The sequence below is a fragment of the Populus trichocarpa genome, chromosome 2, assembly GCF_000002775.5.
Source record: "Populus trichocarpa isolate Nisqually-1 chromosome 2, P.trichocarpa_v4.1, whole genome shotgun sequence".
Taxonomy (NCBI): Eukaryota; Viridiplantae; Streptophyta; class Magnoliopsida; order Malpighiales; family Salicaceae; genus Populus; species Populus trichocarpa.
This window is the reverse complement of record NC_037286.2, coordinates 24,023,378-24,036,014: the sequence shown is the minus strand read 5'-3', so window position 1 is coordinate 24,036,014 and position 12,637 is coordinate 24,023,378. Positions and strand designations below refer to the sequence as shown.

The 12,637-nt window shown below is 28.8% G+C and overlaps 1 protein-coding gene across 1 annotated transcript; it reads right to left on the bottom strand.

Annotated features, from left to right (window-relative positions):
• Positions 1-9,412: 9,412 nt before the first annotated feature.
• On the bottom strand, positions 9,413-11,082 carry LOC7459513 (uncharacterized). The gene is made up of 2 exons (XM_002301783.4): positions 10,735-11,082; positions 9,413-10,182 (listed from the first exon to the last, which is right to left on the bottom strand). Exons 1-2 carry the CDS (start codon positions 10,855-10,857, stop codon positions 9,940-9,942), a joined length of 366 nt encoding a protein of 121 aa, XP_002301819.1. The 5' UTR covers positions 10,858-11,082; the 3' UTR covers positions 9,413-9,939.
• Between the last annotated feature and the right edge of the window lie 1,555 nt (positions 11,083-12,637).

Below are 12,637 nucleotides of genomic sequence, written 5' to 3'. Positions count from 1 at the left end.
TGTTTCAAAATATTTTAATTTAAATTATGTATTACGCAAAAAACGTTAATAGAGTTTTCTAAAAAGTACAATCTAATTTGCATGAATTCTTTTATCCAGATGAGTTAACAATTACCAAGAAAATAATCAAAGATCTCTTATAAAAAAAAAAACGAATTTAATAATTTATGAAGTTGAAGATTTTAATATTTTGCCTTTTATTTTCTTGGTTAATTTAAAACATCTTTTAAAGTTTCCATAGTAAAAATAAAACATCAATAAATTTCTACATTGATTCGGAATAATTTATAAAACTTATTTTGTATTATTCAGGATTTAACATAATGTTTAAACAGACAAATAATCTTAGGTAGGTATAAGATTACTTATTAATAGAGATAAATTAAGATGATACTTCATAAAAAAAAAAAGAAAAAGAAAGCTTGTGATTTTAATCATGGATTTGATTAACAGTGGATAAGTCCAGTTTACAATGGGCTCTTCTCTTAGTTTTGGATTCGAATTAGGACCCAAGGCTCGCTTGTATATGACATGGTAGGGTTAGTAAATGAATTCAAAAGGACTCCAAGTTAGCTGAAACCCTAAATCCATTGATGAAGATGAAGATGCTTGAGCCTCCCAACTAGGGAAAAGACGAAGAGAGTGAGGAGAACTGGGATTGACATGACAGATTTATTCTTTATGATGTTTCAAGTTTTCTAAGCCATCATAAACACAAAAGTCTACATAAGAAAGACAAAATACACATGTAAGAGCATCTCCAACCGGAAAGGCAAATGAGGAGGCAAAGTTAAAAACGTGTCCTTTTAGCTTTTGTTCTTTTAATTTGTCATTCCAATGCAGCAGGCAACCGAGAAGCCAAAATGGCTGTTTAAATTGGGAAGAGCTATTTCTACAGTTTCCTGTAGAAATAGCCAAAAAGAGATTAACGTTGCCAACAGCTATAAAAATAGGTGTTGGTCAACAATATTTTATTTTTCTTTAAAAGCAAGGAAAGAAACTTGTTTTCTTTTTAAATCTTGTATTGTGCCCCACTCTTCTCTCAAATTTAGAAAAACAAGAATCAATTATTCTCTGGTTAATTAATAACATCGGTTGTGTTAATTAGCTTTTTATATTTTCTCTTTAATATCTTGATTTTATAGATTTTTTGTTGTTAATTTGATATTTGTGATGATTTTTATTTCTTTGTAATTTTATGTTTTTGATATGGGTTAAGGAAAACAATATTTTATTTATGTTGTTATCTTTGACAAAATTAAGAGGAAGTAATAATGGTAGCTAATATTGATAAAAATATAGAGTGACATATTTAAAATTTATTTTTGATTGTCTGTTTTAATTTGAGGTTAATTATATTTTGTCTTGTTGAAAATGCAATTAAACCAGTATATCAATCCTCTCTTAGTTCCAAAAAATAGTCAAATTGTAATGTTAGAACAAGTAGAATGCAATGCTTGTTATTAATTCACATGTATGTAAACTACAAAATTGCTAGACATTGAATGTGCGCTTCTTTTACACTCTCCTACAAGGTTTTAACTTGAGGTTTTTTTGTTGGATTTGTTACTCAAATTGAAAATCGTCAGCAAAGTGGAATGACCGAAGAATCAAGGGTAATTTTAATATTCGTTTTCATGTTAAATTGTTTAACATATATTTTAACATTATTTAATTTCTCTAATTTTTTACTTACCAGATTAATGATGCTCGACAAATGTATGCTTCTTGCGTTGGCAAACGATTTCAACTAGAACATTGTTGGGTTATCATAAGAAAAGAACCCAAATGGCAATTTGAGTGTGCAAGTCAACATCAAAGGTCAAACAAGAAACAAAAAAGTCATGTCAATGCAAGTTCGACTTCATCAGTTCCATCTACCCCTGATTCTGTTAGTTTAGGAGAAAACAGTGAACCGTTGATTTATCAAGATAGACCAATTGGTCAGAAGGCTGCAAAGGAACGACTTAAACGTAAATAAGGAAAAGATAAAGTTGGGGAGACAACTGTAACAAATATCTTACAACAATTCAGAGATACTCTAGTTGAAATTGAGGATCAAAAGAAACAAGACAGAAAAATTATGTTAGAGCAACAAGCTATGATGATTCAACAAAGTCAAGAGAAACAAGAATTGGACAGGATTGAGAAAGAAGAACAAATTATGAAAATGGATATTTCTAATTTGGATCCAATTTCTGCAGTGTATTTTCAAAATAGAAAGTTAGAAATTATGCAAAAGAGGGGTTTTAATTATTAATTAACTAGATTTATTTATTGTTTAATGTAATGTATTTTTAATTAACTAGATTTATTTATTGTTTAATGTAATGTATTTTTAATTAAATATTTAGAAATTTATTGGTTATTTTAAATATATTGTTATAAAAGTGGTATTAATTCATAATACTTTTTTGAAGTTCTTCTAACACTTAACAACAATAAGTATGATTAATTAACTTAAAAGACAACAACCATAATGAAAAAAAAAAAACATAAAAAACTTGAAAATTATGATGACATAAGAAGTTCAAAACTAATGATTCTACTCGTTATCATATTGTTCCCATAAATGTTCAACCAAATCTTCTTGTAGTTGAGAGCTAGTTGCTCTATCCCTGATTCGATTATGAGTTTGAAGAAAATCATGTAGTTCTGGTATTTCACCATGTGACACTGATATAAAGGAATTGACTTCACATTCATGGTCAAATCCAAGGTTCATTGCTCCTTCATCTTCAATAATCATATTATGCATTATTATGCAAGCTTTCATAATATTTGCAAGCGTTTCTTCATCCCAATATCGAACAGGTTTGGAGCACTCCAAATGCCCGCCCTACATCCTTTCTTGCAGACTCTCGCTTACTTGCAAAATATTTTCTCTTTGCTCCTAATGGCCTTGGGATTGTCTTAACAAAAGTTGACCAATTAGGATAAATCTCATCTGCTAAATAGTATCCCATTGTATATTCTGCCCATTATTTGTATAATTGACAGGAGCAGTACGACCTTCAGCAAGTGCAGCGAAGATAGTTGACCAATCAAGAATATTAATATCATTTAATGATCCAGGCATACCAAAAAAGGCATGCCATATCCAAAGATCTTGTGAAGCCGCCGCCTCTAGAATTATAGTTGGTTCACGACAATGACCAGTATACATCCCATGCCATGCAATTGGGCATTTCTCTCATTTCCAATGCATACAATCAATGCTCCCTAACATCCCTGGAAATCCACGCTGCTCTCCAATTGATAATAATCGACAAACATCGGCCTCGTTTGGTGCCCTTAGATACCAATCACCAAAAACTTCTACGATTGCTTTGACGAAAGCTTTAAGACTTTCTATCGCAGTGCTTTCTCCAATTTGAAGATATTCATCAGTAAGATCTGCAGGAATACCATATGCAAGTATTCTGTGAGCTGCAGTTACCTTTTGAAGCCAAGATAAACCAAGAACACCGAGAGCATCTGTCCATTGTTTGAAATATGGATTATGAGCTTCCACTGCATTTGCAATCTGAAGAAAAAGACGACGACTCATCCTAAATCTTCTTCGAAATTGAGTTTCAGTGAATTTAGGATTTTCAGCAAAATAATCATTATATAACCTCAACTCACCTTCATTTCTATTACGATTGACAATATTGTGGTAAAAAATAGAGCCACGATACCCTGTTCTCCGCCCTTGATTATTCGATTCTTCTTCAGCAACCACAGCAGCAGCAACTTGAAAAGCAAACACAGGAGTGTCATCATCAAAATCAAAAGCATCATAAAAATTAAAATTCGAATGATTCATGATGAATTTTAATGAAATATATTTTTGATTGGAGAGAAAACAATGGAATGATGAGAAAAAATGTTAAGGTATATGATAATATTTATAGATGGATTATTTTTTTAAATTTTGAAATATTAGAATGTTGGCGGTCATTTTTTCAAAATTTGAAATTTTAAAATTTAAAATGGTGGCGGTCATTTTTTCAAAGCATGAATTTTTTAAAAAAAAATTAAAAATCAAATTTTAAAATATTGATGGTTTTTTCAAAGTTTGAATTTGAATTTACTTTTAAAAAATTAAATTTTTAACAGTAACATAAAAAACTGAAAATTAAAAATATTCATATAAATAAATTTTAAGTTTAATTTTAAATTATATCTTTTAACTTTCATATTATTTCATTAAATTTTATATTATTTTTATAAATTACTCATATTTATTATATAATTAATAACATCATAATTATATCATATATAAAATATCTAAATTAGTTACATAATTATATAAAAATGAATTTAACATGAAATATATTAAAATATAAATGGCTTTTCTAAATAGCTTTTTACCATTGGAATGCACATAATCAAAAAAGCTATATTTATACTATTCAAAAAGCTATTTTATCAATTTAGCTTCTCAATTTGGTTTTTTGCATTGGAGATGCTCTAACATGTGTGGAAAATTTGTAATGAAGGAAATGTGAACTTTCTTTCTTAATTTAATATCTCAAAGTAATTTTCTTTGTGTTTTTTTTTTGGCTTTTTAAATAAAAATATTTTATGAAAAAAATTATAAAGTGATTAATTATAATTATAAAGATTTTTATTGCAACAAAATATTGTTCTTGATCAATATGAGTAGATATTTGGGTGTAATATAAAATATATAATAATATAAAAGTATTTAAGTGATCAAGAAAAGATTTATCACTGTTAAAAAATTAATAAATACAAACAGAAATATCGATAGAAAAAATATCACCAATAAATTATAATGATATTTATCGGCGAAACATGATGTCGTTGTTTTATACAGTATAAATCAACGAAAAGATTCCTACTAATGTGTACCGAGAGAAATATAAGTAGAATTCAAGTAATAATCAATGTTGATCATCCTCAATTTAGAATTTTTCTCTTTCTAAAAATGTTTTCTTTCCCATCAAAATTTTCCATTTTACTCATTTCTCTTTTATATTTTTCAAAAAAAAAAATGGAAAAAAATGCAAAATTGATTGAAATGACTAAATATTAAATAGATATTACAGTATATATAGGAATCAAATATATATAGGTTTTTAAAACTATGATGCCCAATTGATTCATTTCATTAAATCACAGGAACTAAGTTGTTATTAACTATAGGAATTAATATATAGTAGCTTGAATAATAGGGAATGGCAATATATATATATATATATGAACATGCTGGCGGCATAAAACTTTCTGCGTCAAGTATAGTGATAGTTGGAATGGGACAATTAGCCATATTGTATTTAATTAATAATCTGTGAATTACCTGTGATAGCTGCAATTGACTTAAATTCTGATCACACATTCACAAACACACGTCGCTTCTTCGCGTACAGTATTTGCTAGAATGTTTTAACAATTTCATGAATATCTTATCTATCAGGGCAACTTGCAGGCCACAATAAGTACATAAATTGTATGATATGATTTTGCATCACAAAGGATATTATGTTTGATTTTTAATTCGGTAAATAGAAATTTTCGGTAAAAATTATAGATATTTATTAAATAATAAGTATATTAAACCGACTAGCATGATTCTATACTGAAAAATGATTTATATTTATAAAAAAATTTACGTTGTAATTATATAAATGATATTTAAACTTGATATTATCAAATTATTTTATATAAAAAATACTAAGTTTTAATTATAACTAGACGTTGTACTTGCATTTTAAATATAAATAAATTAATTTATTGAATTGATAATAAATTAAATTGTTTAATTTATTTAATATTATAATTTAGATTTGGACTAACATATTAGAAATCTAATGGATTATACACATTAAAAATCATTGATAAAATAAAATAAAATTAGAAGGATTAATCAAGCATGAATTGATTATAAATAAGTTTTAGAAGATGATGACTAATATATAATTAATACGGGAATTAAAATCTACATTTAGAAAAATTAAGTAAAGACTTAGTTGATTAAATTTTTAATAACTATTCTAAAATAAATATATGATATTTTTTAAAAAACAAAGTGATATTTTATAATTAATAGCATCTAAACAAACCCAAAAGATTTGAATTCTAGACATTTCATAAGGTTTTGGTTTCTATAATCATTGATATGGATTATGGATTAAGATTTCATTAATATAAAACTATATTTAAATATGAAAGAAACTTTGAATTTATCACAAAAAAAGCATATAATATAAACGTTTTAATCCTCTTTTCCAAGGCGATGTGTGTCTTAGACTCTTAGGCCATCGTTTGTCATTTTAGGATGTGAATTCTACATGCAAATATATGAAATTGAAAAGAAAAAAACGACATGTTTTCTTAACCACCAAATTAATCTCTTAAAATTGATTAATGTTTATGAATTAAGACATTTTGCATCTTGCGAATTGCAATACATAGACACTTAATTTTAATTGATTAATGTTCCCTCAGAGTTCCCTGTAATTGCACGATGCGATGCAAGAAAACTACAGGCAACTTGTTAATCTTTTGAAGTATGAATGAAGTGTTCAAGAGGGTCTAATCCCCTCTCCTCCCCATGCTGATAACACACTGAGAATCAAGACTTTGGAAACAATTTTAGGGCAATTTAAGGCTAAGAACACCACTGTTCTATCTTCACCTTAACCTCAAACATCAAACCACCGTTGCCCCCCACTCATCACAGCCACCACGCCGCTCTCATCTTCAATATCAAATACCATGGAAAGAATTATCAAAGATGGGATGTGAGAGAGAGCGAGAAACCTCAGTGGGCTTAATTTTAATATTCACTGCACTAAAAAAACTCTGTCACGAGGAGATCAAGAAGCACGAAGAATTGGTACTCAAGTTCTTTTTGAAGTCTGTAGCTCTAAGTTTTTGGTGGTGGTGCTGCCAACTTCCCATGGCCCATTGTTGGTTATAATGGCAATCTGTGACTGAATAGATTGCCATGATGATGCCCTGGATGCACATCTTCTTCTTTGTGCTCTGTAAAAGTTAAGGAATTTAGATTTCTTTTGTTCTGCTGGAAGAATTCTACTCTGGTGATGGCAACTCAACAATGACGAGTTAAAAAGTCTAATCAATTACATGCCTATTTGTAAGGGAAAAAAACCTATTAATTATTGTTTTTTTTTCTAAATAATATTATTGCTATAAATAAAATCATCTTTTTCTTTATAATAATGAATTTTGTTTAGGTACTGATGGATTCTCCATCTCGGCGATTAATAAATTAATTGATGAGCTTTCATGTTGAGTTGTAGAATAAATAGAACAACCAATATTAAAGTAATATTAGACTGTAATGTGTAAATCAATTAAGAGAAAAAAAGAAGAAGAAATACCCTTTCGATATATATATTTTTTATTCAATAATAAGCTATATTTTTTAGACGGCTTGCAATAATTGAGATTAAATTTTTATTTAAACAATCTTTAAAAAAAAAAAGGCCTACTTTCCATGTTTCCATGAATAATGACTCCATATGTCAATTTCATGAATTTCAACTTGACACATAACCTGATTCAAGAATTTAGATTAAAGATTAGGTAAATAAATTTAAATTCACTCAACTTGACACATGACCTGATTCAAGAATTTAGGTTAAGAGTTAGATATGGATGAATTTAGATTCACTCAAGTGAATTCATTATTTTAATTTTTTTTAAAATTATAATAATGTTGTTTTGAAAAGTTTTTTAGAAAAAATAACTAAGATTTCACTTAAATTTTAATCTAGTCAATCAAGTTATTGCTAAGTCAATTAAATTTGACCGGATCAACTCTATTTTATTTTATTATAAAACTCTATAAAATTAGTTCTTGGATGATCAAGTAACCGAATTCAGCTACAGTGGATCATGTTTAATAACATTAATGATTTTTAGGGAGTGTTTGTTTGATGGAAAGTGATTTTTCGGAAATCACTTTCTAAACTTTCATGTGTTTGTTTGTCATTAGGAAAGTTGGTCAATGGAAAACACTTTCCAGCCAAGAAAAAATTTGGATTGATTTTCAGGAAAATGTTTTCCATTTTGGACGGAAAACACTTTCCGGAAGTTGTGAAAAATTTAGAAATGTCATATTATTTGTTGATTATATCAAATGTGGTCCTCAAACTTTTGATTACTATATATATATATATATATATATATATATATATATATATATATATTGTTTTGAATATTTTTTTTTTCAATTTCATCCCTTAGAATTTAATTTTTATATTAACTTTGGTCCTCATTTTTATAATTTTTATTTGCTTTTTCCTTATCATTTTTTAATTGAAATTTTTTATCTATCAAATTTGGTACTCATTCTTTTGATTGTTACTTATTTATGGAATGGTAATTATTCTTATTTTAATTTCTTTATCTTTTAATTTTTTTATTTGTTAGATTTGATCTCTATTATTTTGATTATTATTTATTTTATTTAAAATAATTTATGAAATTATATTTTTTTTCAATTTCATTCTCATTCAACTTTTTAATTTGTAAGATTTGTTTCTCGTTATTTTAATAAACTTCAAAAAAATAAAACATTAATAAGTTATTTTTCAGCTTATTTTCTATAATATAACCAAATACTGAAAAATATTTTTCAACTTATTTTTCATTACACTATAAAAATTAATTTAATTTTTCAAAATTCACTTTTCACCAAAGCAAACAAACAGTAACTAATTAGTGGAAACTGCAAAACTAACGGAAACCAATGGGGGTGGCACAGGGATAATCGTGACAAATCTCTACCTCTTTTGGCAATCCAGCTGGTTCACATTTTCTGCATAGCTATGGAAAGGCTAATCATGGGGAAGACACGTTGAGATTCTTTCTGGGGATGGCCGGCGACGTCTTAATTGATGCAGCAGATTCACAGACTAACAACACTTCAATCCGGTGACTGCTTGCCATACATTGGAGTTCTATTGGCCAGAGCTTCCTTTTTCATTGTCTTTTACTGATAAGAGAGAGTTTTAGATGCTTAAGCAAAAGACTTTATTCTATTGCTCCTGCATGCTCTCGATCCAAAAGAGCACCAGCTTTAGATTTTCACACCTTTTATTTCTTAATAAAACAAAATTTACAAGTTTCTTACATATTCAAGAAGAAAATAAAGCTAATTCTTATGGGAAAAAAAGTCTCTCTTCACTTACCAAAAAAAGATTTTAACCATTAGATTTATGGGATAAATTAATATAATCTAGTCCTTCAATACAATGTGTTTTTTAGTGAAAGAATTTTGGTTAAATTAGCTATTATTGTTATAAAACCTAGTCTAGCTCTTGGACTAGGTTTGTCATGGAATCGAACAAGGATTTAATCTGATTAACTATAAATGATTCAAGAGAATAGCTTGCAAGTCGATTAACTTGATAAAATCTAAGTAAAATTCATATAGGTAAACTCCAAAGATTTTATTTTAAATACCCAAACAATTTGCGAGCCTTGCAATAACTCATGTTTCCTAGCATCATAAAGTCCATTTCCCCCTTTCCTTTGCGTTACGCAAGTTACATTCCTTTCCTTCCACGTCCAAGAAGCCATAGAAGGAAAGAATGGGTTGCGAGAAGGGCTGAAAGCCAAAACTGCAGATAGGAAAAAATGTTACAGAATCGCCACCGTATCTGTCGGAACTCGGAAGGATTTGATTCATCTTCTAAAACAGTAAACATAATCTGTAAGAATCCATAAGCGCCAAAAAAGCACGCGTCCATACGAGTCCCCGAGCAAACAGAGTAAGAAATCCCCCCATCCCTGCCCCCTATTAGTCGTTCTAGTCCCAATGAACCTTATAGCACCTAGCTAAGACACTTAGCCATAACATTCCATATATAGCATAAACAGACAGACCAAAATGTTAAAACAGTAGGTGGTAGGTACGTCCCAACTTTCAAGGGATGTTTGCCATCATTATTGTTGTTGTTATGTTTCCTTGGAAGAGCCCTTGCTGCCAACTGGGTACTTGATGGCATTGAGTCCCACTTTCCTCAGAGCAGCTTTGCCTAGGTCAATACCACAGATATCAGAGAGCCTGACAAGGTATAGCAAGACATCTGAGAGCTCTTCACCAAGATGTACTTTATCCTCTTCTTTCCAATCAGGAAGTCCCTTTGGGACCTCTCCTCTCCACTGAAATATCTCCGATAATTCTCCAACTTCACCCACCTAAGAATCATCACCGTGTAAGGATCACACAGAAATAAGCCTTTAAAACACTATGATCATAGACAAAAGTTACTCTCTCGTTTGTCATTTTTACTTTATAGAGGAAAAGGCAAGGGGAAAAGGTGTGTTCCAAATATTTCTTTTGACATGGATCGATGACAACAAAAAGGGCAATCTTTTTGCATAGTTGGTCACGTTTGACTAGAGATAAACATGAAATAGTACGGCACCTGTCTCACACACCTAACTTGAGATTTAATTCCTAATGAATCAAATAAAACAAATAATTAAAACCCAACTCGTTAAAAAGATGAATTCATCTGGTCAAAAACAAAAAGGTATAGACAGAAAAATGAAAGAAAACTACAGAGAAACACATACAAATTCATTCCATATGCATGATCATGCCTCTTTTTTGGGTCATGCATGCAAAACCAAAAGGTTCATATAAGTCTTAAGTACTACATAGGCAGACCCAAGAAAAAAACAAGAAACCATAAAAAAAATAGTTGTAACACAACAAGAGAAATAAAGACAGAAACAAGAACATACCAGAGCCAACAGCAGGTTCCTGGGGCTATGAAACTGGTCCCAGTTCCTTTCCTTGGCAAACTCAGCCATTTTTCCCTTGAGGAGATCAAGAGTGACACTTTCTCCTTCGGTTGCCTTTGTCATACTTATTTCCCCAAAAGAAGAGAAGAAAAAAACTTACACGAGAGAGCAAGAAGCAAGAAAAAAGCTATATGAAAAGTTGGGTCTTGGGTGTAACTTTCTTGGAAAGGGTCTGAGTGTTTATATAGACAGAAAAGGGGATAGGTAGGGGAGAGAAAGTGACAGGCCAGAAGACAAGAGGTTGCTTTGAGCGCCGGGGGGGGGGGGGGCGGCTTCAATCTATATATTGTGTAAATACTAAATAGAGTGATTTCTTTCTTCGCTTGCCTTTTCAGGCTTCGAAGGGGAAAAGCCAAACGGGTCATTGCCAGTTGACTCGGCTTTTACATATTGTTCGGAGCTAATTCTCTGTCTATAGTATTAATTTAAATCTAATAAATAAATAAGTTAAATTCAGATATTAAAATAAAATAAAATTTAATTCATTTTATTTTTATATTACTTTATATTATCACTTTAAATATATATATTTTTAAAAAAGTAGATGGGTATTTGAGATAAGGTAGTTTTAATGGTAATTTCTCTTTTTTAATATAGTAAATTGACTTCTAATTTATTTTTAACTATTATAGGTTTTGTTTGATCGAGGACTTCAATTTTTAAAATTCATTAATCCAATCATTGTACCATTAGTCTGTAAATACTATTAGTCTCTCTGTTATTAATTATTTGGCTGTTACATTTAGAATATGCTTTTTATTGTTAAAAATCATAAGAAATAGAAATAGATAAAAAAAAAAAAAGGGGAAAGATTTAGACAGATGGTATGAATATTAAAAAAAGATTGAAAAAATAAGGGCCACCAATTTTTTTTCTTTGATTTATAATTACATGTCATTAAAATTTATGAAATAAGAAAATAACTAAATATATATAAAAAAGCTCCATTAAATTCAAAAACACTTTGTTTAAAAAAAAAACTCAAAGTTCAAATCAATTACAAAATAGCGCCAAAGATCTAATATCCTCGTTCAATAACATAATATATAAATATAAGCATAGAATTTATTTACCAAACAACCTTAAACAATGAAAAAATAAATAAAAATGTTTAACTAATAAGAGGATATAGTTATATATCTGAGCTATATATATATATATATATATAACTTTTCCTATATAAATTGTTATGTAATTGAATCTAACTTTTAAAACTTGTTTATCAGTAAACTTGTTTATTAGTAAATTAGTAATCTTATAAAAAATATAATTAGTAAGCATTTAACTTGTAGGCTTGTAATTTTCATTGTTATTTAGTAGACTTATAGTTTTTTTATATAAAGAAACAGAAAATACCAAAAATATATATCAATCTATATTCTTTTGTCAAGGAATTCCTTTTAAAAAATCCAACCAGAACTAAAAAAAAAGAATTAAATTTGGTTTTAAAAAGAAAAATTGACAAAATTGAATCAAAATCTTCAATTTTTTATTTTATTTTATTTTCTTAGACATGGATAAGACTGCTCTTGTTACTTGAGAAGATAACAATATTATCTTACCAGATGATAGCTGTGATAGCTTTACATTGCCACTTGATGGAATCGATTTATTGCCTTTCTTTGGGACCAATGAGAGGAAATCCCAACTGGAAACAACCAATTTGGAGATATGTATGTGAGCTAAAACTTGCTTGTCATCCTCTTAAATGTTCTTTGGTACTGTGTTTTAAATTGTATTTGAGTGCATTTTAAAAATATATTTGTTTTTAAAAATTATTAAATTAATATTTTTTTAGTACTTTTTGATAATTTTGATGTCTTGGTGTTAAAAATAAATAAAA

What these genes read in the sequence shown, in the direction of transcription:
- LOC7459513 (XM_002301783.4), bottom strand. Translation starts at nt 10,857, where the DNA reads ATGACAAAGGCAACCGAAGGAGAAAGTGTCACTCTTGATCTCCTCAAG. An exon ending in GGAACCTGCTGTTGGCTCTG is followed by an intron (nt 10,183 to 10,734) that starts GTATGTTCTTGT and finishes GATGATTCTTAG; the next exon opens with GTGGGTGAAGTTGGAGAATT.